Here is a 27,226-nt window from a genome sequence, read left to right on the forward strand (position 1 = left end):
AAAAAGAAATGAAATTATTTAAAATAAAATAATGTTATGGATTGGGGACACTACCGTATAGAATAATAAAATTGAAAAAGAAATTATAATGCATCAATATAAACATGGACTTAACGTATTATATGTCTTCTACAATAATTAATCATTACATTAACTGAAAAGATAATTAAGTACCGATAATATGGGTACTTAATTAACGTCTCTTTTTATAATTCTTAGCGATTTATAAAAAGACACGTTAATGAATAAAATAACCGAATATAGTATAATGCCGATAAAGGATTTGTATTTACAGTAACAATTTTCAGTACTGTAAAAAATACATTATCTAGTATATTTACCAAAAGTTACTATCCTCTGACTTACCTACCATAATACGTCACACGTGACCAGTTTGAATGAAATAGTCTTGCGCCTATTAGTTCGCGAGTCAGAGTGTACTGTTTTACGAATTAGTTCATTCGTACTCGGGTCAGAGATTGACTATATAGGCTGGTGAACCTCGAGGTCTATAAAGAGCCCTACATAAATTATGTTACATCAATTTTAGTAATTTATGTGCCTTCCCCCCCACATACAGTCACACTGGTCACATTTTAATAGGTAAAAATTCGCGACTTGATACTCAAATTTAAATGTACTGTTAGAAATTTAGGAGACTTCTTCGGCCTCCCCGAAGGATGGAAATCTCCTAAATTTCATATTTTTATTGACTCCTCCTCTTGTAATACAATTCTATTCTTTATCCCTTTAATGTATGATGTTATTTAAGAATGGCCCCTAATTACCTGTCCTAATAATGTTTTTTTATCAAGTTCTCTACAGAATTTTATGAAATGACCTAAGAAGCAAAAGTACTACCAGTGTTACAAACTAGTTCGTGTAGTTCATCTTTGATAACGCTCTTCCGAACTAGTTCGTAACGACGGTCGTGAACTACGCGACCCTAGAACGAATACCTTGATACCTACTTTTTTTATTTCAGTTCTGTCGGCTAACAATATTTATCTCAATCCAACCTTGAATTTACATTACCACAAGTATCATTATTTATGATTCAAACAGTTCTAAACTGGCCGACATAGCTTTCATAACTGTGCCGAGTTAGCCACTGGCTGGGTTAATTAATATAATGCTCACATTAGTCATAATGAAACACTCGTGAACAGACATCTATTTGCTGTGACAAAAACTTAGTAAGTACAGATTTCACTAAATGGAAAAAAAACCTTTGTAAATAGCCTTGCTCATTGATGCATGCAACTTCTAAAACCTCACGGTAACCTCCGATGTAACATCCAGCCACTGTAAATCGTGATTCGCGAATGTATACCAACTGAATCGTGTTGACGCGTTATCATTTCTTATCAAAAGAGATTATGTGCACAAGTGTTCGTTTGGCACAACGTAATGGGCAAACCATTAAGTATCAAAACACTGATGGTGACGGAACTATCCAAGGAATATTCACAGAGAGACGTATGGAACGAAACGAGTTGACACTAAGTTTTCACAATTTAATTAAACGAGGTAGTGTTTGTGGTACAAATGTGTTTGTTTTTATGTGTTGTGTTATTTGGAGTGTTAAACCAACAGCTGTGGTATATTTAATCATTATTTATCATCATCTACTTAATTAATTTAACCAACTGACAGACAACCTAAAATCTACACCTGTAAGTAATTAAAATGTATGAAATTGGCTATGAGAATTCGTTAAGCAGTGTTGTTGGTTCAGATATTTTTATAGATTGATCCCATATGGAAATTAATTATATTCTAAGGTTTTAGGGTTAGATGAGTAATCTAATCAAACATTTAGGTAGTAAATAACCATTGTAAAAAAGATTAAGACTTTTATAAATAAAAATTCATGTTGTGTCTGGAACATGAACATGATGACTATTAATAAAAATCTTTAATAATTGTTATAAATGTGTATATTTCCAAAGAAGGCTCACAACAAAAAAGTAAAAAAGTGACATAAATAATTTATTTTAAAATAATATATAATGCTGGCAAGCTGCCAACATTATTTTTATAAATTTTATTTCTAAATAGAATGGTGGACAAGCTGCCAGCAATACTTGTTTTATATGCATTATATACATTCTGCTGCCAAAAAATTAGTTAATATTTTTTTAACAAAATCTTAAACACTTGTAAATATATTGTTATATTTACAAGTGTTTAAGATTTTGTATCAAAGAAATTGTTATACTAATTTAGCATTTGATAAATTTTATATTATTCTTATACTTGTTCTTGTTTCTTCATCATATGGTTTTATATTATGCCAATTTAATGATTTTTTAATCTGTTGAAGTGTATAACTGTTATAAAGTCACTAAATTTTTATTATTTTTATTGCATTTAAAATTAGAATGTCATATCATATTTATCCTTATTTGCCCTTATTTTTATACTTGCATATAACTTTTAATAATGAACCAAGATCTAGTTGTAATATTTGACTTATAGGAAATTAAACTCAGGGCACAATATAAATAATGTAAATATCTTAAACACAGGTTCTTGATTAACCTACCAAGGAGGATTAACTTATCTTAACTAACCTATGTAAATCGTTACAGTTTTATATATTTATTCATAATATTTATAATATTAGTATTACTGAATATAAAAAAACAGCAAGGCAGAAAAATCATCATAACTACCAACAACTATTGTTTATTGGGATTTTATATTTACTATTGTTATGTAGATAAATAAATGAGAGATAAGCAAGGCAATGATGATTTAGTAATAGGCTGTAATTTCACAACAACTATGCAAATAAAACAAAACATAACTAATTTAAATTTAATTTACCTTATATCCATTAGTATTTCTCATTAATTTAATGACAAAGTAATAATTCTTACATTTAATAACAATAAAATAAATTATAAAATTATTAATGTACTTTGTAGAATTTTCGAACCAATACATATGAAATCCTTAAAGAAAACAGAGCTTATTCCTTCTAAAAATCCGGCAATGCACTTGCAATTCCGCTGGTGTTGCACATGCTCATGGGTGATGGTAATCACTTACCATCAGGTCGCAAGCTTGTTTGTTCTGTGCTATAAAGAAAACTTTATGAAAATGTGAAAAATATAATTAAATGGTTTTAAATTAAACTTAGTGCATAGATAGATCAGAGCTCAAGTTAGCATACTAGCTGTTGCCAAGAGCTAGTTGTTCAACTGCTTTTTAAGATTCTCCGTCATTGAAATACAAACTGTCCTCATGTAAGGTTTCATCACCACCCTTCCAGCAGTTTAGTTCAGACAAGGTAATAGGCACATAGACACTTTCTCATTTATAAGATTGTTATGTATTCTAATATCTACATTTGTTTATTTCCCCATTTGTTATCCTGCTATTAAAAGGAAGACAACTATTTGAGACAAAACATTTAATTACTTGTATATAAAATAATCAAATGTCATTCAAAGGGTCACATATACTATATTTAGCATTGAGTAATTCTACATTAGTGCATTAAATGGGTAGATATTAAACTATGTAAAAAGTATATAATGTGTGTTATTATAAATTGATAAACAGAGGATGCAATTCATGTATACATACTATATATTATCATAACATAATAATAATGGATTTGATAATCATATGCACAAGATTAATTTAAGTACATTTCAATGTTATAATTATAATCCTTAATAAATAAAAACATTACTATTTACAGAATAAATATCTTATTTTTAATTATATAGTTAATAAGTATCTATATCATAAATATATAAATATAATATTACTTCCATATTCAGTTTTTCATTAGTCAAAAATTATAACTAGATCTCAGTGTACAAAGTTATATGCAAGTGTAAAAATAATATATAATATACACTATTACAAAAAGTTTTGGAGAATTTAAATAAATGATAACGGATAAGATAAATGAGATATGTATATAAATGAAATGATTATAAATAAGATAAATGCAGTGAAAATAATAAATAATAAAAAAACTTTGTAACACTTTGACATCTCAACAGATTGAACAATTTGCTAAAAAATAACCAGACAGACAGAAACACTTTCGCATTTATAACATAAGTATGGATTTGAAGACCTATATTTCAGTATTTGAACGTATATAATTATATTTATAATACAGAAATGGCTAAAGGGATTGAATGAAATTTATAACACAGACCATATCTCTAGACAATATAATTATTTTTAATATACTATAGTAGACACTGTTGTTATTTATCATTGGTAGATTGAGTAGTATAATAAAATTATATTGTGTCTCTATAAGCTAGCTAAGTCCGCGACTGTTTACACATACATAAGTTAGTTAATTTTAATAAATATATTTTTTAATTTAGACTGCCCTATGGTTGACTGTAAGAAAATACCTTAACGTATTAAGTCCTCATTAAACACCTTAAAAAAAAAAATATTAAATCTTAAATCCTCAAAGATTTAAGATTTAATAATTTTTTTTGTGAACAAGTTGGTTAGAAAACAAACACAAAATTTTCAATTAAACGTACCATATGACAGTGAAAACCTGGCCGATTTTTAGATTAAAGCACAGCAATGCAGTATTTAGAAGCAAGCAGCAAAATCTAACTATCATTGTTTAGGATTCAATTGTATGTACTTTATATAAAAGAAAAATGTTATTTTATGTTTTATGTTATGGGAATAACAGATTTTTTTTATATAGAGTACATATTTCATTCATAGATAGGTAACATTTTTATTATATACTAGCTGTCTCCGCGACTTCGTCCGCGTACAATTTAACCTTATTTTTCTAAAATAAAAGTAGCCTAAGTTACTCCTTATTACATTAGCTACCTACCAAAAAAAGTCCCGTCAAAATCGGTCCAGCCATTTCAAAGATTAGCCGGAACAAACAGACCGTCAGACAGACAGACAAAAATGTTAATTTGGTGTATGTACCTTATTTATATTCATATGCATGTAATAAAAGACGGTTATTTCAATATTACAAACAGACACTCCAATTTTATTTATATGTATAGATATATATTTGTATTTAGAGATATCCCCTTAATATTATTTTATGAGATATTTACAGCTACATATGTTGAGCGTAGTTATTGACGACTAACTAGTTCTGAAGTGTATACATATATATTTTGTAGTAATGACATAGTTGCTACTTAAAACATTCTGTAAATGAAATGAAACAATGACATGTTCTTACATACATATGTAGGAACATCTCACTATAACCTACAATACTAATACATATTCTTATACTTACTCCATGATAACATGATGAATACAATGCTTGCATATGACTCCACTGGGAGTCTAACGGTTTAATACACCACTTCTGTTACAAATGTCTCGGGTTCGATTCTCAAAAATACAAATATTTGTATTCAGGAGTATGTATATGAATTGTATTGGTACAATCACATAAATAAGTAAGCTTTGCTTGTTTTTTTTCGTTGTTTTTTTATTTTTATTATTAAAGCATATATTTTATTGTAACAATATGTGTATTTTTATATCTGTAGCCGTCTGGCCAGTAAGAGCACAGATAAGATAATATAATAGTAAATGAAATCCTCTTTTAGATAGTTACCTTGCTCCAATTTTGAGACTATATCGATATCACTTACGGTGGCGATACCTGTAGTCAATACATGGTGCAGTATGGGTGGCATGGGCGGCATGGTGAAGTAGTTTTTGCTGTGATTTTTTTTATAACATAGTGGGTGTGGATGGAATTAGGTAGGGGAAGGATAGGCAAAGGGATGGAAGGGTGGAAGGAAGATGAGTGTTCGGAACCTCGACTCACCATGCGAAACACGACGTGTTTGAAGTTTGAAGAAGTGTGACATTTCATGAAATTTATAGCCTATGTGTTATCCTGATGTATAAGCTATATTACTATAAAGTTTTTGCGCGAAAGTGTAACAAACATCCATCCATACTCACAATATTCACGTTTATAAGATATGTTGCTGATACTAACCACTTCTGGTTTGTTAGTAATGAGGATTATTGGCCTCATTGCTAGCATAGTGTCATTCACCACGATGGGCTAATTTTATACTCATCCTTTGATCTTTCTTTGGTGCTGGTCAGTATGTATCAATTACACAAGCTGCATCTCCATTTTTTCATCGTTGAAAGAAATGAAGGTACCTAATTAATTCAAATTATAAATTTCAATTTGCCAGATGAACAACTTTACGGCTACACGAACTACGGTATGGAGACATCGACCCCGACCACTGCTGGGGACTGTCTACAAGGAGTCTTCCAGCCTTTGGACTCTTTGAGTCCAGGTCTGGACTCCGATTTCGATGAGAGTCTGGCTATACCTGATTCTATACAAATAGAAATAGAAAAAATTAAAGATGAACCCGATTTTGGTATGTTCTTTGTTGAATCTTAATGTTTAGTACCTACGTAGTGTTTACAATAAGCTGATAACTGTTTGTAAAGTATACTGATTGACCATTATTCATTATTAGACAGTTATATCCATAAATTACAACACACTAATATCCGTTACATTACTATCATTATTATATTGACGACTAGCTGTTCCCGCGACTTCGTCCGCGTGGAATTTAACTTTATTTTTCTAAAATTAATTTTTTTTTCTAAACTTAAAGTGGCCTAAGTTACTCCTTATTACATCAGCTACCTTTAAAAAAAGCCGGTCAAAATCGGTCCAGCCATTTTAGAGACTAGCCGGAACAAACAGACAGACAGACAAAAATTGTAAAAAATGTTATTTTGGTGTATGTATGTACCTTATTTATATTCACATGCATGTAGTAAAAGACGGTTATTTCAATATTATAAACAGACACTCCAATTTTATTTACATGTATAGATGTACCCACATATATGCCACTTTCCAACACAAAGGAATACAACACTGAAGTGTTAATTGTTATCTTTTGAGTACTAATTATAATATTCAAGAAGAATACTTTGTATCGACTTTGGTGGTCACGCTAATGAACTTTTATAATCTTATCTCCTTTATTTGTATTTAGACATTTCAGATTGTAAATTTATACAATTATGTTAATTAGGATTAAAAAGAAAGCGGCAAAGCACAAATCGGACATATGCCACGGGTTCTGAACAAATTTGTTTGCATTTTTATTTAAATGGGTACAAACAAATTTGTTAGCTAACGCGCAACCGTCATATTTTCTCGGTTTATCCAATATTTTTCATTGCTGCTTGGACCATTGGTCGTAGCGTGATGGTATACGGCCTATAACATTCCTCGTTAAATGGGCTGTGTAACACTGAAGCAATTTTCAAAATCGGTTGAATAGATGTATATATTAACCCCTACAACCTCACAAACTTTATCTCTTAATTGGATATCTTCACATAGTATAAAATGAAGTCGATTCCGCAGCCTGTTCGCTTTGTATCTTTTAAACTATGCAACTGATTTAACGCAGTTTTTAGCACTAGATAGAGTAATTCAAGGAGAAGGTTTATATACGGAACTCTCACTTACAAATAGCTCATGTTACAACGAGTTAATTAGGCTAATTTTATTTTAGAAATTATATATGTTAAAAAGAAAGCTAGTAATATCTGTAACTATAACATATTTACAAATCGATAGCATTTTTTTTTAATTGTACGATGGTGCTAGCAACCATGGAGTTTTATTACCTTTTTGTTTATTACTTTTTTAACTTTAAAACCAAATACAATATAACCTGTTCTTATTATAAACAACAATATGTACCTATCCATTTATATTTTATCTTTCTTTTATATTTAATGTAATATTATAATCAGCAAGATCTGATTATAATATTACATTAATTAAAAATGCTGATAAAACATAAAAGGAGTATTGTTGTTTATAATAATATGAAGCACGGCCCTTTCAATATATAGAAACAGTCCTAATTTAGATAAGCCAATGTCCGTAGTATCTGTGGTTATTTTATATGCGTAAAATATCAGCTATATCGTGATAAGGAACGAGATATGAGCTCGCTTACTACCCATGAATCTGTCTAAATTATTATGTAACTGAATGAGCCAGGATATTCCCATTATACAGTTACAAGACACTGAGTGTCCTTAGGTATTCTGTCTGTTGCACATATATACATAACGTTGTATGTATATATGTCTATATATATATAATGTTGATATTTCGTCCAAATAACATTTAACACATTTCATAAACGGTTTATAACTATTTGATTTCTTTTTTTAATTTCGAACAATATGTACCTATGTACTTATTCACTTTTGCTGAATTCCTTTAAAATAGGCGTTAGTCCTTCGAGCCGGATAATATAAAACAGAATATTGTGAATTGTAGAACGTAGACTGCCTACGTCTTCCGCTCTTCATAGCAGCTGTGTAGTCATAAGGACTACACAGCTATAACTAAGAATTGTATGCCTATGGCCAAGGCGATTAGTAAATTCTGTTCTCAAAACAAAACTCATAAGCTGATAGTCTGTGATATTTTCACTAATTTTGAAACGATTAATGATTGGCCGATACCACAAACCTTGTGTGATAATATACACGTACACACATAGAAAAAGAAATAGGTTCATGTAACTGTGGCAGAGGGTGCAGACTTCCATAGACTTGGGTTTGACCGCTATTAATCTCTATTAACTGAAGGTGTTAGCTGAAGCTTATCCCAGTACTTGATATGATAACGTGATAACATGCAAAATGACACTTGGTATCTTTTCATAACAATAAAGATAATTGACACGATGACAGCAGTGAATAAAAATATAAAAATAAACGTCAACAAGAAATAAAATGATATTGTATTTTTAAATATGAATAATCTGTAGGTAATTTAAAACAAAGTCACGATTTGGGTCTGCATATTTTTCCGCTTTTTTATAAACAATACAATTACAGCAATTTTTAGCCGACTTCAAAAAAAGTAATTTTTTTTGTGTTTTTGTATATTTCGTTATTTTACACTTCGGTCATTTGTAACCCAATTTGGTTTTAGTTGACGTTGGTTCCATTGCAAAGACTAGTATTCCTACTAGACTTCTGCATCGGATCGTACACTAACTTTACCAAAGCTTGAGAGCGAAGAGACCTCTCTCTGCTCTAACTCTTTTAGCATTCGTTAATCTTTATTTGCGTATTAGGACAGGTATCCTAACTGTCAGTGGCTTTGATTCTTTTTGTTGTATACTTTTTTTAAACTTGTGTAATCGAACTTGGTGATTCATTTACAGTAGCAAAACAGCATGCTAACGATTTCAAATTCATTACTATCATATTATTTGTTACTAGCTGAAGAGATATTTATCCGTCCTGCTCTAATTCATGTAATTTAATGTCTGGAAAATGTGACGTCACTACCTCAATAGCGTTATCTCATTTCCTTTAGATATATGTTAATTTTTGCGGATGTTTAATTAAATTTTAATCAAATCACCTTTAATACAACGCTGTCTGTTCGTTTAAGTGAGATAAGAACTGACAAGAACAAGGCATGCCCTATAAAGTTTTTCATAGATATCGTTTGAACATTGATATTATATTTATAGATATTATTATAAAAGATTTTGGATACATTACATATATGTTATTATGTACCAATCTGTACCATAGTTACAAAGTCTGCATACATCAAGTGTAGAAATCTTTAAGTTGACTAATCTATAAGTATATATGTTTGAATTTTTGGCTAGTAGTTTTTGAGTTTTCCTAAGTAATGCGATAGAAATAGGTTTTTTCACGGTCTGGACACTGTATTATTGTATTTGTTTGGAACTAAATGTTTCAAAATTTACCATGTTTTGTACTATAAGACTAAATGTATAAATAAATATGAAACCCCTTTTAAAAAACACAATTAACCTATCCTAATTTAATCATTTTTTTTCTTTGTGGATCTTTGTAGTATTAAGCTTGGTGTGAAAGTTCTATACGTTTTAATCATATTTTATTATATATATACGTATAAATATATAATACAAAATACTTTTTATTAGATACGCAATATTTGTAGGGCCTACAATGATTCACGGTATTTGTTATTATTTCAGAACAATGGCATATATGTATTTATTTACTTATCTCGTATAATATTGTTGTGCATTTTTTTTATTATGTAGGCAGGAAAAACGATAATTAATTTATTGTCTATGGCCATAAAGTATAAACAGCATTAAAATTAGAATGATGTAACTTTAATTAATATAATTCTTCTATTCGTCATTACAGCACTCGTCTCGCACGCATTCTTTGTCTAAAACCACAGCAAAATAAATAGGCCGCATATAAAAAATGTACTTTGTCAGCTCCTATAGATTATTTTTAATCTGTGACTCACTGAGATTATAAATCTATGATAACTATTCGTGTCTATAAAACAACAAACTTGTGATGGGTCATCGATTGCATGATGTTGCAACATTTGAACCGGCGGCTTTATTGTATTAATAATGATAATGACCGAGACAACTCACAAAAAAGCGCCATCTAGTCCCAAGCACTTAGGTTGGCTAGATCATGTGTTATAGGTAAGAGACATCGGATAGAAATACTTAGATATTTGTTTTAAATTCACATATATCTAATGTACATAGAAACACCCGGACTATTACAAACAATCATACAAATGTTATTGTATAAGGAATCGAATCCACTACCATCGCAAGTAAGGCGGTAAGCTAAACCGCTGAACCACCAAGACCGTCAATATGATAATGTAACTGACAGGAAAATATTATCGAAAAGCAAAACTTTACATAATTATGTTAAAAAAATGCTGCTTTATCGCTAAAAATAATAGTTGTTATTTTTCCTAATTGTTTTTTTCTTTTTCCAGCTCCATCGAACTCAGTGCCTTTCAAAGCTATCCACAACACACCTGTGAAGTTTAAGTCGGTGCATAGAAAAGTGTTCATACCGGAAGTTGAAATACAAGTGAAATTTACAGAAAACGAAAGAAGCGTCACTACACATCTACTCAATCCTAATTTGTAAGTTTTTATAGTATTTGTTCAATGTCATATGTTTGCTTATAGAATAGAATAGTATATAATAGAATAGAAGAGGTTGTTTTTTACAATACTACTTATGGGGGAAAAGGAAATTGTTAATAATATGGACTGATAACTCCATTGCTAGCAATGTACCATGTACAGTTGACCTACACGTGGTGCCCCATGGAAAACAACGTGATAAATTCATGGTGATTTACCACGATGGACTCACTACTCTGACCTCATGCTCATCTTATCATAGTCCACTGCTGAACCGTTAGCGCAAGCATCATTCCATTATCATCCATTAAAGACACTTTCTAATTTATAAAATACTAGGTGTACCGGCGACTTCGTCCGCGTGGAATTTAACTTTATTTTTCTAAAATAAAAATAGTCTAAATTACTCCTTATTACATCTGCTACTTGCTTTAAAATTTTAGAGATTACCCGGAACAAACAGACAGACAAAAATTGTTAAAAATGTTATTTTGGTGTATGTAGCTTTTATATTCATATGCATGTAGTAAAAAACGGTTATTTCAATATTACAAACAGACACTCCAATTTTATTTATATATATAGATAAGTATGCATGTATTGTTTTAATACAGAAGTTCAGAATACAAGGATCATTCGATGATATTAATATAATGAGTAAAAAATACAAGGAAATTAACGAAGGTTGCATAGCGTGAATTAAGAAGGCCACTGACGGTCATCAATGCGTTCTTGTATTTCCTCCAAGTACGCAATTTAATTAACTAAAACTTAGCTTCGATGATTGACTCATTACATATCTATGTGACTAACAATGGAATTATTGTTTGAGGTTTTATGCTCAACGCGTGTATATCTTTAGCATATTAGCTGACTTCAAAATAGAATAAAATCTGTCAAATTGATTGTACTATTTTGTTTAATTCCGCCACTTTTAGTTCAGATCACAAATATTTAGTGCACAAACCTGACCACTGCTACTGGCGATCAAATTCCGACCTTTATAGGATTACGAGTCTCCATATGAGACCAAGTGACATGCAGCGCATGTTTCCCTTTAAACGAGGCATCATCAGACAATTAATAAAATTTGGAAGCCCAGTGTTAACTGTTCGGCGTCCAGAGTACCACTGTATTTTTTGATAGCGATATCGATGCGATAGTTTATTATAGCGTTTTCTTCGTCAGATTTTAATTTTATATAACAAAATTAGTATTTAAAAATTTTTTTGCAAGAAGGATAAGATCATAAATTTTCAAGACAATTGAACATAAAATTATTATTAATATTTTTAGCATATAATTTTTAATAGTAACGGCAAGAATAGACAATTTAAAAAGTTTAAACCAAATTGGCTTATCGTCCCTTTCTGCTTTCAACCCCTTACTGTTTTCGGATTCCAACTATAAACTGTTATTTAATACTCTTTTTATTTAATTATTATATATATATATATATATAACAGTCCAGCAGAAATTAAAGCATATGTTGATTTAATTATCCCACAATATCAGTATGCATAAAGAAAAGGATAAACACATTTTGACTATTGTAGTGTTTTGTCAGCTTCTTTCAAATGTAGAAAATAACTGGAACGAAAAGGACAAAAGAGTATTTAGTCATAATACTACTAATACTAATAAATTTATTTATATATAAAATGATTATGACTTACAGATACACAATCCAACTACAACATGGCGACTTCACGTGGTCAATCAAGAAACGGTACAAAGACATCTTGTACCTCCATCAGCAACTTATACTGTACCGTGCTTCTCTCAAGATACCGTTCCCATCAAAAACTCACAAGTCGAGACGAGCCAGCTTCAAAAATACGGTCAACACAGAGGAGGAAGCTGAGAAAGTGGTACTTGAAGCCCTGCCAAGGAATAATTCCAGAAAGAGAGAAGCGAAGCCGAGAAAAAGAAAGGGCGCACTGCCAAGGTAAGAATTTGACCACAAGTCAAATCAGAAAATCTGTATTCATGCACGTCTCCGAAATAGACCTGTTTGACTAACGGTACTTAATAAAAAATATTAGAGTCAACGATTTTCAAATCATAAAATTCGTATGACATAATATTTGTGCGTTATTTCCAGGTTTCCAAAGAAACCTGAAGTTATGATTACATATGAAGGCATCCAGTTGAGAATGAAGCAACTGGAGGAGTATTTGTTCAATCTCCTTAACATATCCATATACAGGAATCACCACGAAACGGTAAGGTTTTGTTGCTAGCTGTTACAGCGAGTTGCGAGTCTGCTATTATTAAATTTGAAAACTTCTACATTATATGTGACCTACTCAATGGACGGGTCATGGTCGTCAGTTAATAATTAGATAAGAAACATAAAATAGACAACACAAAGACACATATAAAAAGAAGACATAGACAAATTTCTTGCTCATTCTTGAGCTTGTTCGTTTGTGTTTGTTGTTCAATTCGAAAATTCGATTCTATTCGAAAAAAAAAAGGCCTTCGATCAATTTAAATTCTAAATGCAGGTCTGCATTTAGAATTTAATTTGATCGAAGCCCTTTTTTTTTCGAATAGAATCGAATTTCCGAATTTTGAATAGTATGTCTTTTACAGACTCTTATGAAAAGTCAAATCTAAGGTCAGTTTTGAAAGTAGTTCTAGCCAAGAAGAACTTATAAGAAACTGTCCTCACCGTTTTTAAACACATTGTACAACATTTTAATTTTTTACCATCGTTTTGTACCTCTAAGTTTAATATCAGAATAAAAATCTATTTATACTGAAATGAAAATATTAAATACAATTTTTCTTTACATAACCTGTGGTTGACTGGTAGAAAAAGCCGTAAGTCCGCCTTATGTACTTTTACCTTGGTATTTTGTGCATTGAAGTATATAAATAAATAAAATATTTACAGGTGGAGTTCTTAGAAGTGTCCAACTTATCGTTTATATCGGAGTTGGGGACTAAAGGGAAAGAAGGCATGATTATGAAGCGCACAGGATCTACACAGCCGGGACAAGCCGGCTGCAACTGCTTTGGACTACTGGGAACTATGGTGTGTGTCAGGTATGGGAACTTATTTAAATTATTTCTGTTTAATTTTATTTGTATTATATAAATAAATAGCCCTGGACAATTAACACAGCGCCATCTAGTCTCACGGTAAGCAGAGCTTCTGTTGTGGGTACTAGACAACTGATAAAAATATAATATACTAGAAAACGTCCAGACCGATACAAACAATCATACTCATGAATACAAGTATTTGTGCCGTGCGAGGAATCGAACCCGCGATCATCGGTCGTAAAGCGGTGTGCTAGACCGCTAGACCACCGAGGTCGTCATAATAATATCTATTCGACGGCTTCGGTGGTCTACTGGTTTAACTGCCTGGCACGGTGTCGGTCTGGGTGTTTTCTATGTATAATATGTATTTATTTACAAAAAAAAAATTATGTATATATGTATCAGTTATCTAGGACCCGAACCTTTAACTAGCTTAACTTGGGTCTAGATGGCGCTGTGTGAATTGTCCTGAGATAAAAAAATATATATTGGACTCTATTTCTAGTTTACTACTTTCTAGGCAATGTTATGGTACATTATTTTTTTTATTATTTGCAGGTGTAACTATTTCTGCACTGTGCTGGTCTGTGCCAAATGGCAGGAGCGGTGGTTGTTCGTCAAAGATACGTTCTTCGGATACATTCGACCGAGTGACGGCATAGTAAAAGCTGTTATGCTGTTCGATCAAGGGTAAGTTGGATAGAGAAGATATACTTTTATTTTACGAGGGGAAATCTTCATACAGAATTGCCCGCTTTTGAAAAAGACATACTACATACACCAAGTCTAAATAATAGGATTAAAACAAGAGAATGATGATCTATAATTTTTTTTTTTATAATAATCTTTATTTAATTCAGAAGGATCGTTACAATATTATTTATACAATAGGTACAATTTCTAGACAATATCAATCCTTCAGTATTTATGTGTAGTCCAGGCTTCTGAACTAGCATTAGCCGTATGACAGAAGCCAGTTAATGTCTTTGAACAATTAATAATCATGTTTTCTTTCCTTTGAACGATCATTTCTTTTAAAAACATTTCGTATATACCATTAAAAATAAACCTTTACAAATGATAGAATAAATGTGAGCTATAAATTAAATAATACTATTGTATTTAACAGTTTAATTTTCCGTATAAATTGACGGCTTCGGCGGTATAGTGGTTTTTTTTTAAAAGGATTATAATGGAATGGTGCACTCGCCTGCGCTAACGATTTACGCTGGCAGGGCACTAGTGGAGGATGATAAGATGAACATGAAGTCAGATCAGTTAGCCCAACGTGACAAATTCACCGGGAATGTATCACGATGGTTTCCAGGGGGAATCGCGTGGAGGTCGATCTGACATGGTACATTGCTAGTAATGGGATCATTAGTCCACATTACTACCAATCCCCTTCCCCCCCGGTCTAGTGGTTAGCACACCCCTTTACTTCCGATGGTCGCGGGATGTTTATATCGGTTTAGGTGTTTTCTATATATATATTATGTATGTATTTACAAAACAATATATATCTAAGCATATATCAGTTGTCTGGTACACATAACACAAGCTATACTTAGCTTGGTACTAGGTGGCGCTGTGTGAATTGTTAAGGGTTATTATTATTATTGTATAATATAATCTCTATAATATAATATAATATAATCTCAATAAGATGCAAGTTTAATAATTATGTTATATATTTTGTTTCACGCAGTTCGTGGATACGTGAGTATATTATTCACCACAAATGTGCTAAAACTATAACAGTGTGGTAATTTTATTCACAAACATAAATTAAAATAAAAGCCACGTTACACCCTAATATACAATAAAACACATAATTAAGAATCATTCTGTAATTATTTAATTTTAGCAATAAATTCAGATATTAAACAATGCAGGGTCGCTTCTGAATTGTTTTTCTTTAGAATTTAGTATTAAAAAAAACATATTAATATTCTTAAAAATATACAAAGTAGATAGATTAATTTATATACAGTCGAAGTGGGAGCGAGATGTAATCCAGCGAAATTTCTCTACAATTTTCTAAAAGATTTTGGCCTGTCTAGAACTGCAGTAAGTTCTATACTAGAACGTGTATCTAAAGCTGCACTAGCAGGCTCCTACCAAATTTGGTAGACAAGGAGAGAAATACGAACGGTGAATGTGAGTGCTGATGTACGCCAGCAAAAGGGCCCCTTAAACCTACACCCGGGTCACTAGTCCTGGAAACTGCTCGGAGTTTCCCTCTCTGCCACTGATGGACCCGGCTCACGCATGGTGAATGCCATTGAAGCCTAAGAAGTTTGTTTCTTTTGAATAAAAAAGTAATCTTCATAATTGTTTTACAAATATTTTCTGCCTTGTAATGCCTGCCTTTGTAACTTTGCATTCGTGGCCATCATTCATCGGAATTAAATTAATCTATGTCCTTCATCTCTCGTATAACAAATTTGATGTCTATCAGCTAAAGCGTGAAAGCGTAACAAACTTACTAACTTACTTTTGCATTTATAATGTTAGTTAACATTACAGAGCATTAACAATTTAATAAAATTTAATATTAGATAATATAAATGTAAAGAAAAACATTCAGAATGTACCCTATTGCATAGAGAATACACTACGCATTCATTCATTACAAGTTACAAATGCATTAAAAATATCTAATACTTTACAATATATGTCTGTGTGTATCTTTACAATATGAATAATACATTTGCTTTGCTATTCACTACTTATCTTACGTGCATAAGTGGATGGAATAATTTCGTAAGAACTATAGCATATTAGAAACGCGGAGTCGTAATGCGGACTGTTTTATATTGAACTTAAATCTATGTTTGTGGAGACGTAAAATAATGGAAAGGCCAGCTTCGGCCAACAGCATTAGAAAAAAAATATATGTTTCACTGGTTGGCGAGTTGCGCACAGCTGTGTTGAGCAAGTGACGTGTGATGCTACAAGTTAGTGTATTTAATGTAACTATTATTTTAATATCTCATTTTATTATGGTAGGTTCGAAGTGTCTAGTGGTATGTACTCAACCGGGTTGAATCACGGGCTGCAAGTACTGAACCACAGCCGGCAAATGGTCATCAAGTGCTGGACTAAACGGAAGAGCAAAGAGTGGATGCAGTTTCTCAAAACCGTTGCCAATCAGTCTGGTAAGTTAAACGATAATTCGTGATAAATAAAAACAGGGCTTTGAAATTTCCAATATTTATTGTTTATTCAGGTTATTATTAAGTACCTATTGATGAAAAGGGAATAGATGTATGTACGATACTATTATATGGATTCTAGCGGGCCCCGGCAAAAGCTGTTTTGGCCATATTAATATCGCTATTAATAAATAGTGGCTGATGTTAGAAGGGTGAAAATCTAGGCAACGCTAGGCTTACAAACTACTGGAACTCTATTTAATTCTTGATGATGCCTGTTCAGAGGCGAAGCACGTGTCGCAATATGGGTGTAAACTCGGAACGCTCGGAATTTTGTCACTATTAGAGGTTGTAACCGTATTGAAGTTTCCGCACTGAATATTTGTGTTCTTACACGTGCTAATGCGGATATATGCACTATTTATATTTCAGCACGTGATTTCACGTATCCTAATGTCCACCACTCGTTCGCCCCTCCCCGGCCGGCCACTCCAGCAGCGATCTTCGTGGATGGTTCATCCTACTTGTCAGCTGTGGCTGACGCTATGGAACTAGCCAAGGAAGAGATCTTCATTGCGGACTGGTGGCTCAGTCCAGAGATCTACATGAAGAGGCCAGCTCTAAATGGGAATTACTGGAGGCTTGATACCATATTAAAAAGAAAGGCTGTAAGTATTCTCTCTTAATCCTCTCTCGCATTCACCACTCTCTTGTCTCTTCTCTCTTTTTTCTTCTCATTAATTTTTGTCTCTCATTCTCTTAGAATATCTTGTGGCCACATTCCTTATGTAAAATATTGACAGAAAAAAATTAATAGGAAGATCAATGAGAGGCTGTGAAACCTCAAATTAATTACTCAGAATATCTTGTGGTTTCATTCATTATTGTGAGTACTTAATTTCAGGCTTCAATGTCTTAATGATATTGGCTGGTGGGATAGAAATCCGGACTGGTGCTAAATCTAGGTTCCATCCTGGATACTGTCGAGGACTTTACATCTGATATTTTGAGATAAGACAAAATAGTTTTCAAATACTATATAACCTGAAACTGATATTAATTGACAAACTCTGATCTTTACACCATGTTCTTAAATAAGTTTGTGTTTAAACAATATTTTTTTATATAATCTTCAGGAGCAGGGGGTGAAGATATTTATAATGCTCTACAAAGAGGTTGAGATGGCGCTTGGCATCAACAGTTTCTATAGTAAAAGTAGATTAGCCAGTGAGAATATTAAGGTAAGATACATAAGATGTTTTTTTAATATTGAAGATTTCGAGTAAAGTGGATAAAGTTATTTTTTTTCAATCAACTACGTTTAAGTATGTATGACATTAAATACATACTTAAACGATGTTATGTTAAGATATAACTGGTATTATTTTATGAATGATAATGGAATGATGCGTCCGCCGGTGCTAACTGACGCTGACGGGCCAGCAGTAGTGGATGATAAAAGGAGTATGAAATCAGGTCAGGTAGCCCATCTTGGCAAATGGCAATTTACCATGATGGTTTCCAGAGGGAACGGCGTGGACGTCAACTTGATATGGTACATTCCTAGCTATAGAGATATCAGTCCACATTATGAATAATCCCCTTTCCTCCTTTATGTCGTATTGTAAAGATTAGGTAGTAATCCAAGAATTGTATCATAACCCTGAACCCCAGGAGTTGTCGCCGATGATGTCGGGACAAAAGGGTACCGGGGCCCCAAAGAGGACCCCTCGACCTCTCAAGAGGATGCGGAAGACCCTGTCTGTCTAAAAATATAACATTTTAACGTAGGTTTTCCGTCATCCAGACCACGCGAAGGCGGGCGTACTATTCTGGGCACATCACGAGAAGATTGTCGTCCTGGACCAAACTGTGGCATTTCTGGGAGGCATTGATCTCTGTTATGGACGCTGGGATGATCACAGACACAGGTTAGTTCGTCATTTTAGCTTTATTATGTTTAATGTACTTCAAGAAGTAAGAAGTTTTTATTCTATTAAGTATGGAAAAATATTAATACAAAAATATGACGGTCATAAGCGAAAAATGTCCTACATGAATAAATGATATTTGATTTTATTATTACTTGTGTGATATCTTTGCAAATAGTTTCTATATTTTATAAAACAGAAAAAGCGTTTTATTGTGTTTTATTTTAATTTACCAACGATAACAAACAAACTGAGGTATTAATGATATTTAAATACCGCTACGAAATGTATTTTGATACTCATAGTAAGCTGTTTGATACTGTTCGATTTACACCATTTTTTATTTATATTATTTCATCAGACAATTAATATAGCAAGAAATTAATACATGCAGTATATAACCAATTGAAAGGTTGATCCTTTGCTATTAACCAGTTTTTTAATACTGTTTCTTTCTTTTATGTAAATTGTATTTTATATAATTGCATATTACCTATTGCTTTTTAATAAAATAATATAATGTTTGAATTAGATTGACAGATCTGGGCAACATATCACAGCCGAAATCATCGATAAAAATGAAAAAGAAAACATCGAGCTCCCCCGGCGGTGGCGGGTTATGTTATCCACAGGGCAACGGAATCGAAGCCGCGATCCTACTGGCCAAGACTTCCAAGGACATTGTCATCGGATTGAATGAGTAAGTTCGTTAATCTGCCACTACCTTTTTTTAACTTGTAGAAAAATTTCCAAAGACTGTATTTATCCGAAGAAGGGCAAATTTTACCCACTGTAAAGTCTAGGAGTCGCCATGTTGTGTTCTATTTTACCGGGGGTCTGTAACTCCCTATGTTCCCTATGTTCAACTGTTAAGGTACCAACTTTATAATGTTAGTAAAGATTCACAAGTCAATTTCGCTCACGCGTACCACTTCTAAAAATTATTATAAAATTAATTATTAAATATTTGCTAATAATATGTACAGGATCTTCACTTATATTATTTGCCTTTATACCATTATTTGAGGTCGACACAGTATGTCATCTTCTTACACTGAACCCTATCAGCCTTCATATCTGACCTTACTCTCCTTTTATACATATCATCTGTCACACAATGCATCCATCCTTTCGCTTTCCATACATCCTCATTCATTACATTAACGGTAATTTATATTGATTTTTATAACTATGTATGGACATAGTTATAAAATAAATATTAATTTGAAACATAATAAATAATTAGTAAAAAGTATAATAATAATTTTGCTTATAGATCCAGCCTACAAGAAAATAAAGATCTGAACGAAAACGAAGAGGAATCAGAGAAGGACTCCGTCGAAATGGAACCCACTCAATCTAACCTACCAGTATTACAGCCCGGCGACCAGCTTCTTATGCCTGCTCGCCCGGCGGACGTTGATTTACAAGGATTTGAAACACCAGAAGTACAAAAACGTAATGTTCTCAACAAAATAACGGACAGAGGCAAAGATATTATCAGCATATTATACCCATCGTTTGAAGACGAAAGAAATGAGCAGAAATTCGACGATGTGGAAAGAAAAAAAGCAGAGAAATACGCGCTGTCTAATGATCAAGTGCTGTTAACAGAGGCGTTAGGGTTGCCAACAGCGAAAGTTAGTAGAAAAGTGAGTAAGCCTACGCCTCTAGCTCGAGTGGTGGATGGTAGAGTGATCACTGAGAGTACTAAAGACGCATTGGAAGGACTTGAAGGAAATTCGAAGCTGTGGATAGGGAAGGACTATACAAATTTTATAGTTAAGGATTTCACAAATTTAGATCTGCCATTTGTAGGTGAGTATCATTTTTTTATGTAACTGGAACGGCAAACAATAATCGAAGCTGACGGTAAGTGGGTCACTATCGTCAAGATACATGAATAGCATCATGAACATGATAAGACATCCGTATACCAGTCAGGCGTTGCCATTACTGAGTACTATAAACCTCCGTACTGAGTACGCTATAATTTCTGTCTTATCGGTGACTGTAATAGGTGAGACTCTGGACAATTCTCGGATATTGATCAAATCAAGTCAAAAATAATTTATTCATGTAGGACATTTTAGCTGCTTAGCTTACCTTAAAGTTATTGTATTAATATTTTTTCCTTACCATCCAGTTCAGTCTACAGATTTAATTGAGAAGTACTGGCAAGAGACTCAACTGAATTTCATTTTTTTTAAAAGCGTAACTATTTATATTTATATATTAATAATTATATATATTGCGTATTTATATAGGTCTCTATGTCTAACATTAAATGAAAATCCTGTGCATGAACAACTTTGCCAAGCACATTTGTCATTTAAATAATCATTTAAAAAGTAATAGGCTTTGCTTAACAAATATGATTTAATTGATATTTTAAATTATCTACATGTTTAATTATATATACATTTTATTTAATCTTTTTTTTCGTTTGCTTATTTTTTATATTGTAACATTGTTGAAAAGCACTGAATAAATATTTTTTTCTTTCTTTCTTTCTAAATTTATTTAAAGGTAATTTATTTAGAAACAATAATTAAATCTCAGGACAATTCAGATAGCGCCATCTAGTCCCAAGCTAAGCAGAACTTGTATTGTGGGTTCTAGACAACAGATATAAATACATAGACGTTCAGAAAATTATAATAGTATATTGGAAGTTAACGAAAGTGTTTTTATACTATTTCAGACTTAGTTGATAGACACACAACGCCCAGAATGCCGTGGCACGACATCGGAGTGATGGTACAAGATGCTGCCGCTAGAGATGTCGCCAGGCATTATATACAGAGATGGAACGCCATCAAATTGGAGAAGGCGCGGTAAATATATTTTTCTCCAAATAATGTTACATTTAATAATAATAGTGGTCGAAATTCGATCTTAAATTAGTATTATAAATTTGAACTTTTATTAGGGTTTTATGACATAATTAAAAAAAATATATTCGATGTCTGCACTCCATCTCTGTGTGCGAAAACTTATACTCCTCTGCTGTACTTTTGTTTCACGTTTTAATATATAGATGTGACGATTATATTGTAAAAAGACAGTATGTTTTTGTACATTTGATGTCTTACCATAATTTGACATTATTTTATGTTTGTTATTTCAGACAGAACCCGAATTATCCGTATTTGTTGCCAAAATCGTATACGGACATAAAACCATTACAAGATCTGGATGAACATTTGAATATCGACGTTGTCAAAGTCTCGTGTCAGGTAACTGATTTGACTTTCATTTTATACTATATAAATATTTATAATGAATCCCTATTTCTCTTGATCACGCATGAAGGGCTGGACCTATTTTTCTAATTCTTTTTTGGTGTATTTGTTACTCTTAGGAGGTTCTTATGAAAGGAAAAATTAAAGTCATGGTTTATTAGGAATATTTATGTGGTCGTTAAGTTTTTTTAAATGTTTTCCTACTGTGTACAATGCGCAGAGGACTTTTATGTGATAATTGTATTAATGCGAATTCAATATTCATAGTTAGACAGGACAATGCCTGTCTAGTCAGCTAGTATATGATAATAATTACTAAACGGGAAAAAGTTTTAAGAATAAATGTAAATAATATATCTCGTTTTAGTAAGCCTCGATTTATCTCAGGAGTCGAATACTTGTACCTGTTTCATAAATATGTCTTTATATAATGTACTATACAAAATGAATGGTTTAAAAGTTAAATAAAGTCCTAAATAATGATACAATAAATAACAACAATCAACACAGTAATAACAAATATATATTTATTTTGCAGGTTCTCCGCAGCGTGTCAAGCTGGTCGTGCGGGTTCCTGGACCCTGACACGGTGGAGCAGAGCATCCACGAAGCCTACGTGGATACCATCACACGCGCACAGCACTACGTCTACATTGAGAACCAGTTCTTCATCACACTCTCGAGATCCAATACTATTGTACGGAATCAGGTAACGTTGTAACATACACATATTAGTTATATACGGATATTTGTAACATATATCTTAATTAAGGATATAAATGCGAAAGTTTGTAGGTATGGATGTTTGTTACTCTTTCACGCAAAAACTACTGATTGGATTTTGATGAAACTTTACAATAATATTGCTTATGCATCAGAATAACAGATAGGCTATATTTTATATTGAAATTTAACGCGAGTGAAACCGCGGGCATAGCTAGTTTATATATATATTGACAGCCTCGGTATTCTAGCTGGATAAATGTAAAGAATGTGTAGTGGTGGATGGAGGAGTATGAAATTTTGCACTGTAATAGTTCACATAGAGGAGAACTATAGACTACTAATTTTTTTTTAAATTATGCATAAAATATACATAAAATTAAAAAACAATACACATACACTACTATATATTTGACAGAACACGCATATATACTCTTGTTTATTGTTGAAGTCTGTGGTCAAATTGAGAATAGATTAATATTATTTGTCTATAGTCTTATTGAATGTCATAGTAATTACCGCTCGAAAATATACATATATAAATCTAATATAAAAAAACATTGTGTAGCGGTAATCTGAATTAGAATCTTAATAATGTTCTTATAATTTAAATCAATTATTGTCGATTTTCAACTACTGGGCGACCATTAGTAAACGTAAATGTATATGTACTGTTATGCCCAAGAAAGAGCTGAGCAACATAATTCCATGAATTTAACTCATCATATAAAAACTGTTTGCACACTTAGTTAAGTAAGTAATGCGGAATGGCTTAACTATTCAAATAATTTGCACATACATTGCATGGGTTAATTTACTTCCTGTCATAATTTTGTGAATTTGAACTGAGTGACTTCGTATTGTGTATTAAGATTTTTTTTTAAACTTTAAGTGGCCAACTTAATAGTACGAATGTATTGCAGATCGGTGAAGCTCTGTTCAACCGAATAATGCGAGCGGTGCGTGCCGGCACAACATTTCGCGTGTTCGTGGTGATGCCTCTACTTCCAGGCTTCGAAGGCGAGGTGGGAGCTCCCTCAGGAACTTCGCTGCATGCCGTCACCCATTGGAACTACCAGAGCATCTCCAGGTATAGTTTTAATAATAATAAATGATAAGAAAGAGAAACACTTGTATATGATTAATACAGCAGAGCGCTTCCCTCCGATAAATCCCCCGTCCTATACAAATGGGGATCGAAATTACGATATCCTGAGACGAGGTACGAATCCCTAGCGGTCCCTTAGACTAGTCGTCTTCGTCAGACGGGAATTTACCTTCATCCGCTCCATAATTCCTTTCTCAAGTTTGGAGTGCTATCTGCACTCGCCCCCTGTCTGTGAAGTTGATTTAGATTAGTGTAGTTCGAATAAAAAGCTGTATAAACATTCTTAATAAAAATAATTTCAGAGGCCCAGAAGCGATCCTGACACGACTGCAAAAGGCGGGGGTCACCAACCCCTCCGATTACATAACCTTCCACGGTCTCCGCACCCACTCGACCCTGGAGGAGGAGCCGGTCACGGAGCTGGTGTACGTGCACTCCAAGCTGCTGATCGCCGATGACAAGGTCGTCATCTGCGGTAGTGCCAACATCAACGACCGGTCCATGGTTGGCAAACGTGATTCAGAGATCGCGGTTATATTGCAGGTCAGTTTATAATATTCTAGTGATTCTCGCTGATCTATTAGACATTTTATATTGAAATGAAATGAAACACTATGGCACAAACTTGCTGGTGGTCGCCCAGTCGTCGAAATTCGACCATAATTAGGTTTCGGAGGAGTATGCTAACTAACATTCTGACACAAGAATTTTATATATAAGATGTACTGTCGCCATACTATTCCTGATCAACGCGACGGTTGACAGGTAGAGAGTGCCATCAGGCATTAAGTTCGACATGTATAAAATTTTATTTGCAAAAGAATACATAAATAAATGTACTATAAACAGGACGAGGAGTTCACGGATGGAGTGATGAACGGCGAGACGTTCCCGTGCGGGCGTGTGGCGGGGGCGCTCCGCAAGCGGCTGTTCAGAGAACACCTCGGGCTGATGGAGGCCGACTTGGACGCTATGGGGCTCTCGCTCGACGACCCGTGCTGCGATCACTTCTACAAGAACGTCTGGCAGGCCACCTCGCTGCAAAACACCACCATGTACGAGGATGTAAGTGTTGACGGCCACAGAAAGTTATCCATTGTATGACTTCATCCTCAATACTATAAAGACTCTCTAGTAGTACCTAGTAATTAATAGGTGACTTGTATTTGTACAACGTAATTGTTTGGCTGAAAGGGCATTTCCAAGGCCCTAAAACTATGTAATAAAAAAACTGTTCCTTCTAGTGATTTAGCATACCGCGGGTTCGATTCCTCGCGCGTCACAATTATTTGTATTCATGAGTATTATTATTTGTATGGGTCTGGATGTTTTCTGTATATATTTTGTATGCATTTAAAAAAAAGAATGTATGTATGTATCTATATAAAGCTGTGCTTAGCTTGGGACTAGGTGGCGCTGTATGAAATCGACCTGATATATTATTATTGAAAAGTAAGGGCCAATTTGTGATGAAAAATTGGCTATTATTAATTCCGGCAGATGTCAGTATATCTAATACATGTATAATATTTTATTTTCAGGTATTCCACTGTATACCAACAGATGCGGTAGGCTCCTTCGCAGAGCTCAAAAAGTATCAAGAAGATCACCGCGAGACGCTTTGGCACGTGGATCGAGCGATGGCGAACAGGAAAATAGATGTTATACAAGGATACGTTGTCGATATGCCGCTTAATTTCCTCCACAAAGAAAGCTTGACACCCAGAAACACATCTGTTGAAGGTTATCTACCTACTTCTTTATGGACGTAATTTGTAATCATCTTAAGGTAAAGCGTCGGGACCTAATTTACTGCCCTAAATTACACCCAAAACATTCTGTGTCAACTTATATTTCAAACTGACTCTCCAGTGAAGGAAACACCGAGTCTACCAAAATGTTGGGGCCTAATTTACTACCCTGAATTACACCCAGAAAAAACGTTATGAGTCCATTTATATTTGTAGCTGGTTGACTGACTGTTGAAGAACTGACCGTCTGTGAAGGAAACACCGAAATAACCAAGAAAATTAATCTAAGATAATGGCGAAAAGAGCCAGCAAAATGTGGGCATATCAAGTGTTGCGTTCTCTATAACATCGTGTCATCATCATCATCATCATACATCATTGTCTACTACATACCATCGCGACGGTATGTTAGTTTTTGTATAAAGCTAGATTTAAACCTACTCCTTCCCAAGCATTATGACATCAACGTTAATACTTATGATAGTACTAAGAATACGTATTATAACTGTGCAATAATGACAGAATAAAGTAATATATTTATTTATAAACTAGATTTAGCGTCATATAAAATTTGTTTGAAATGTGAATGCTCAGAGTCTGGCAATTAGCTGGATAACGCATTCATACAGAATAAGAGAAATACGTGAGCAAGTCGGTTTGAAAGTGTCAGTGTAAAATGAAGTTATACTACTATTTACGTACATATTTGACTGCAGAAATAATTTTGGATAAATGATTAATGAAGTTAGTATACAATGTGAAAGTAAAAGACATATATTGGTCAAAACTCAAACTGACTTTGTGAGCACTTTGATCGTGTGCTATTTGACGGAAAATTCTCCGGGACTCGAGTTATATTAAAGATAAAATTTTGACCTATTTATTAAATATTAAGAAAAAGAGTTATAACGGATTGAAAGAATTATGAAAGATTGTATGGAGGTGCTGTCATTTTTGAAGCTAAAACCATGAAACATTTTCATTTGGCTTTATATTAGGTTAGGTCATTATTTTTTTCATTATTTGGTCAAGGTCACTATTTTACGCCGACGAAGTCGCGGGTACAGCTAGTTATATATATAAGTGAATAAAGCAAGAGATGTGTACACATGAAGTTCTGAGTATCGGCAAAATTATAATTAAAAGCGATTTTATTTGTTCTGATTGGTAACGAAGTGAGAATATAATATATCAATTCCTTTCCTTCCTTTTATTCTGATAGTCGACTATGTGAGAAAACTATTTATAATCTGTTT

The 27,226-nt window shown here is 33.1% G+C and overlaps 1 protein-coding gene across 1 annotated transcript; it reads left to right on the plus strand.

Moving 5' to 3' along the window:
* The first annotated feature begins 1,008 nt into the window (after window positions 1-1,008).
* LOC131853276 (phospholipase D2) lies at window positions 1,009-26,165 on the plus strand. Its single transcript, XM_059204128.1, has 20 exons — window positions 1,009-1,196; window positions 6,204-6,398; window positions 10,844-10,997; window positions 12,679-12,948; window positions 13,105-13,225; window positions 13,903-14,054; window positions 14,613-14,744; window positions 17,067-17,215; window positions 17,645-17,880; window positions 18,349-18,453; window positions 19,004-19,143; window positions 19,676-19,843; window positions 20,420-20,961; window positions 21,848-21,980; window positions 22,274-22,382; window positions 22,927-23,097; window positions 24,035-24,201; window positions 24,522-24,762; window positions 25,069-25,284; window positions 25,761-26,165. The coding sequence occupies exons 2-20, from the start codon at window positions 6,236-6,238 to the stop codon at window positions 25,989-25,991; spliced, it is 3,600 nt and encodes a 1,199-aa protein (XP_059060111.1). The 5' UTR covers window positions 1,009-1,196; window positions 6,204-6,235; the 3' UTR covers window positions 25,992-26,165.
* Window positions 26,166-27,226: the final 1,061 nt, after the last annotated feature.

Source organism: Achroia grisella, unplaced genomic scaffold (genome assembly GCF_030625045.1).
Source record: "Achroia grisella isolate CSIRO2021 unplaced genomic scaffold, CSIRO_AGI_Agris_v1 utg900, whole genome shotgun sequence".
NCBI lineage: Eukaryota > Metazoa > Arthropoda > Insecta > Lepidoptera > Pyralidae > Achroia > Achroia grisella.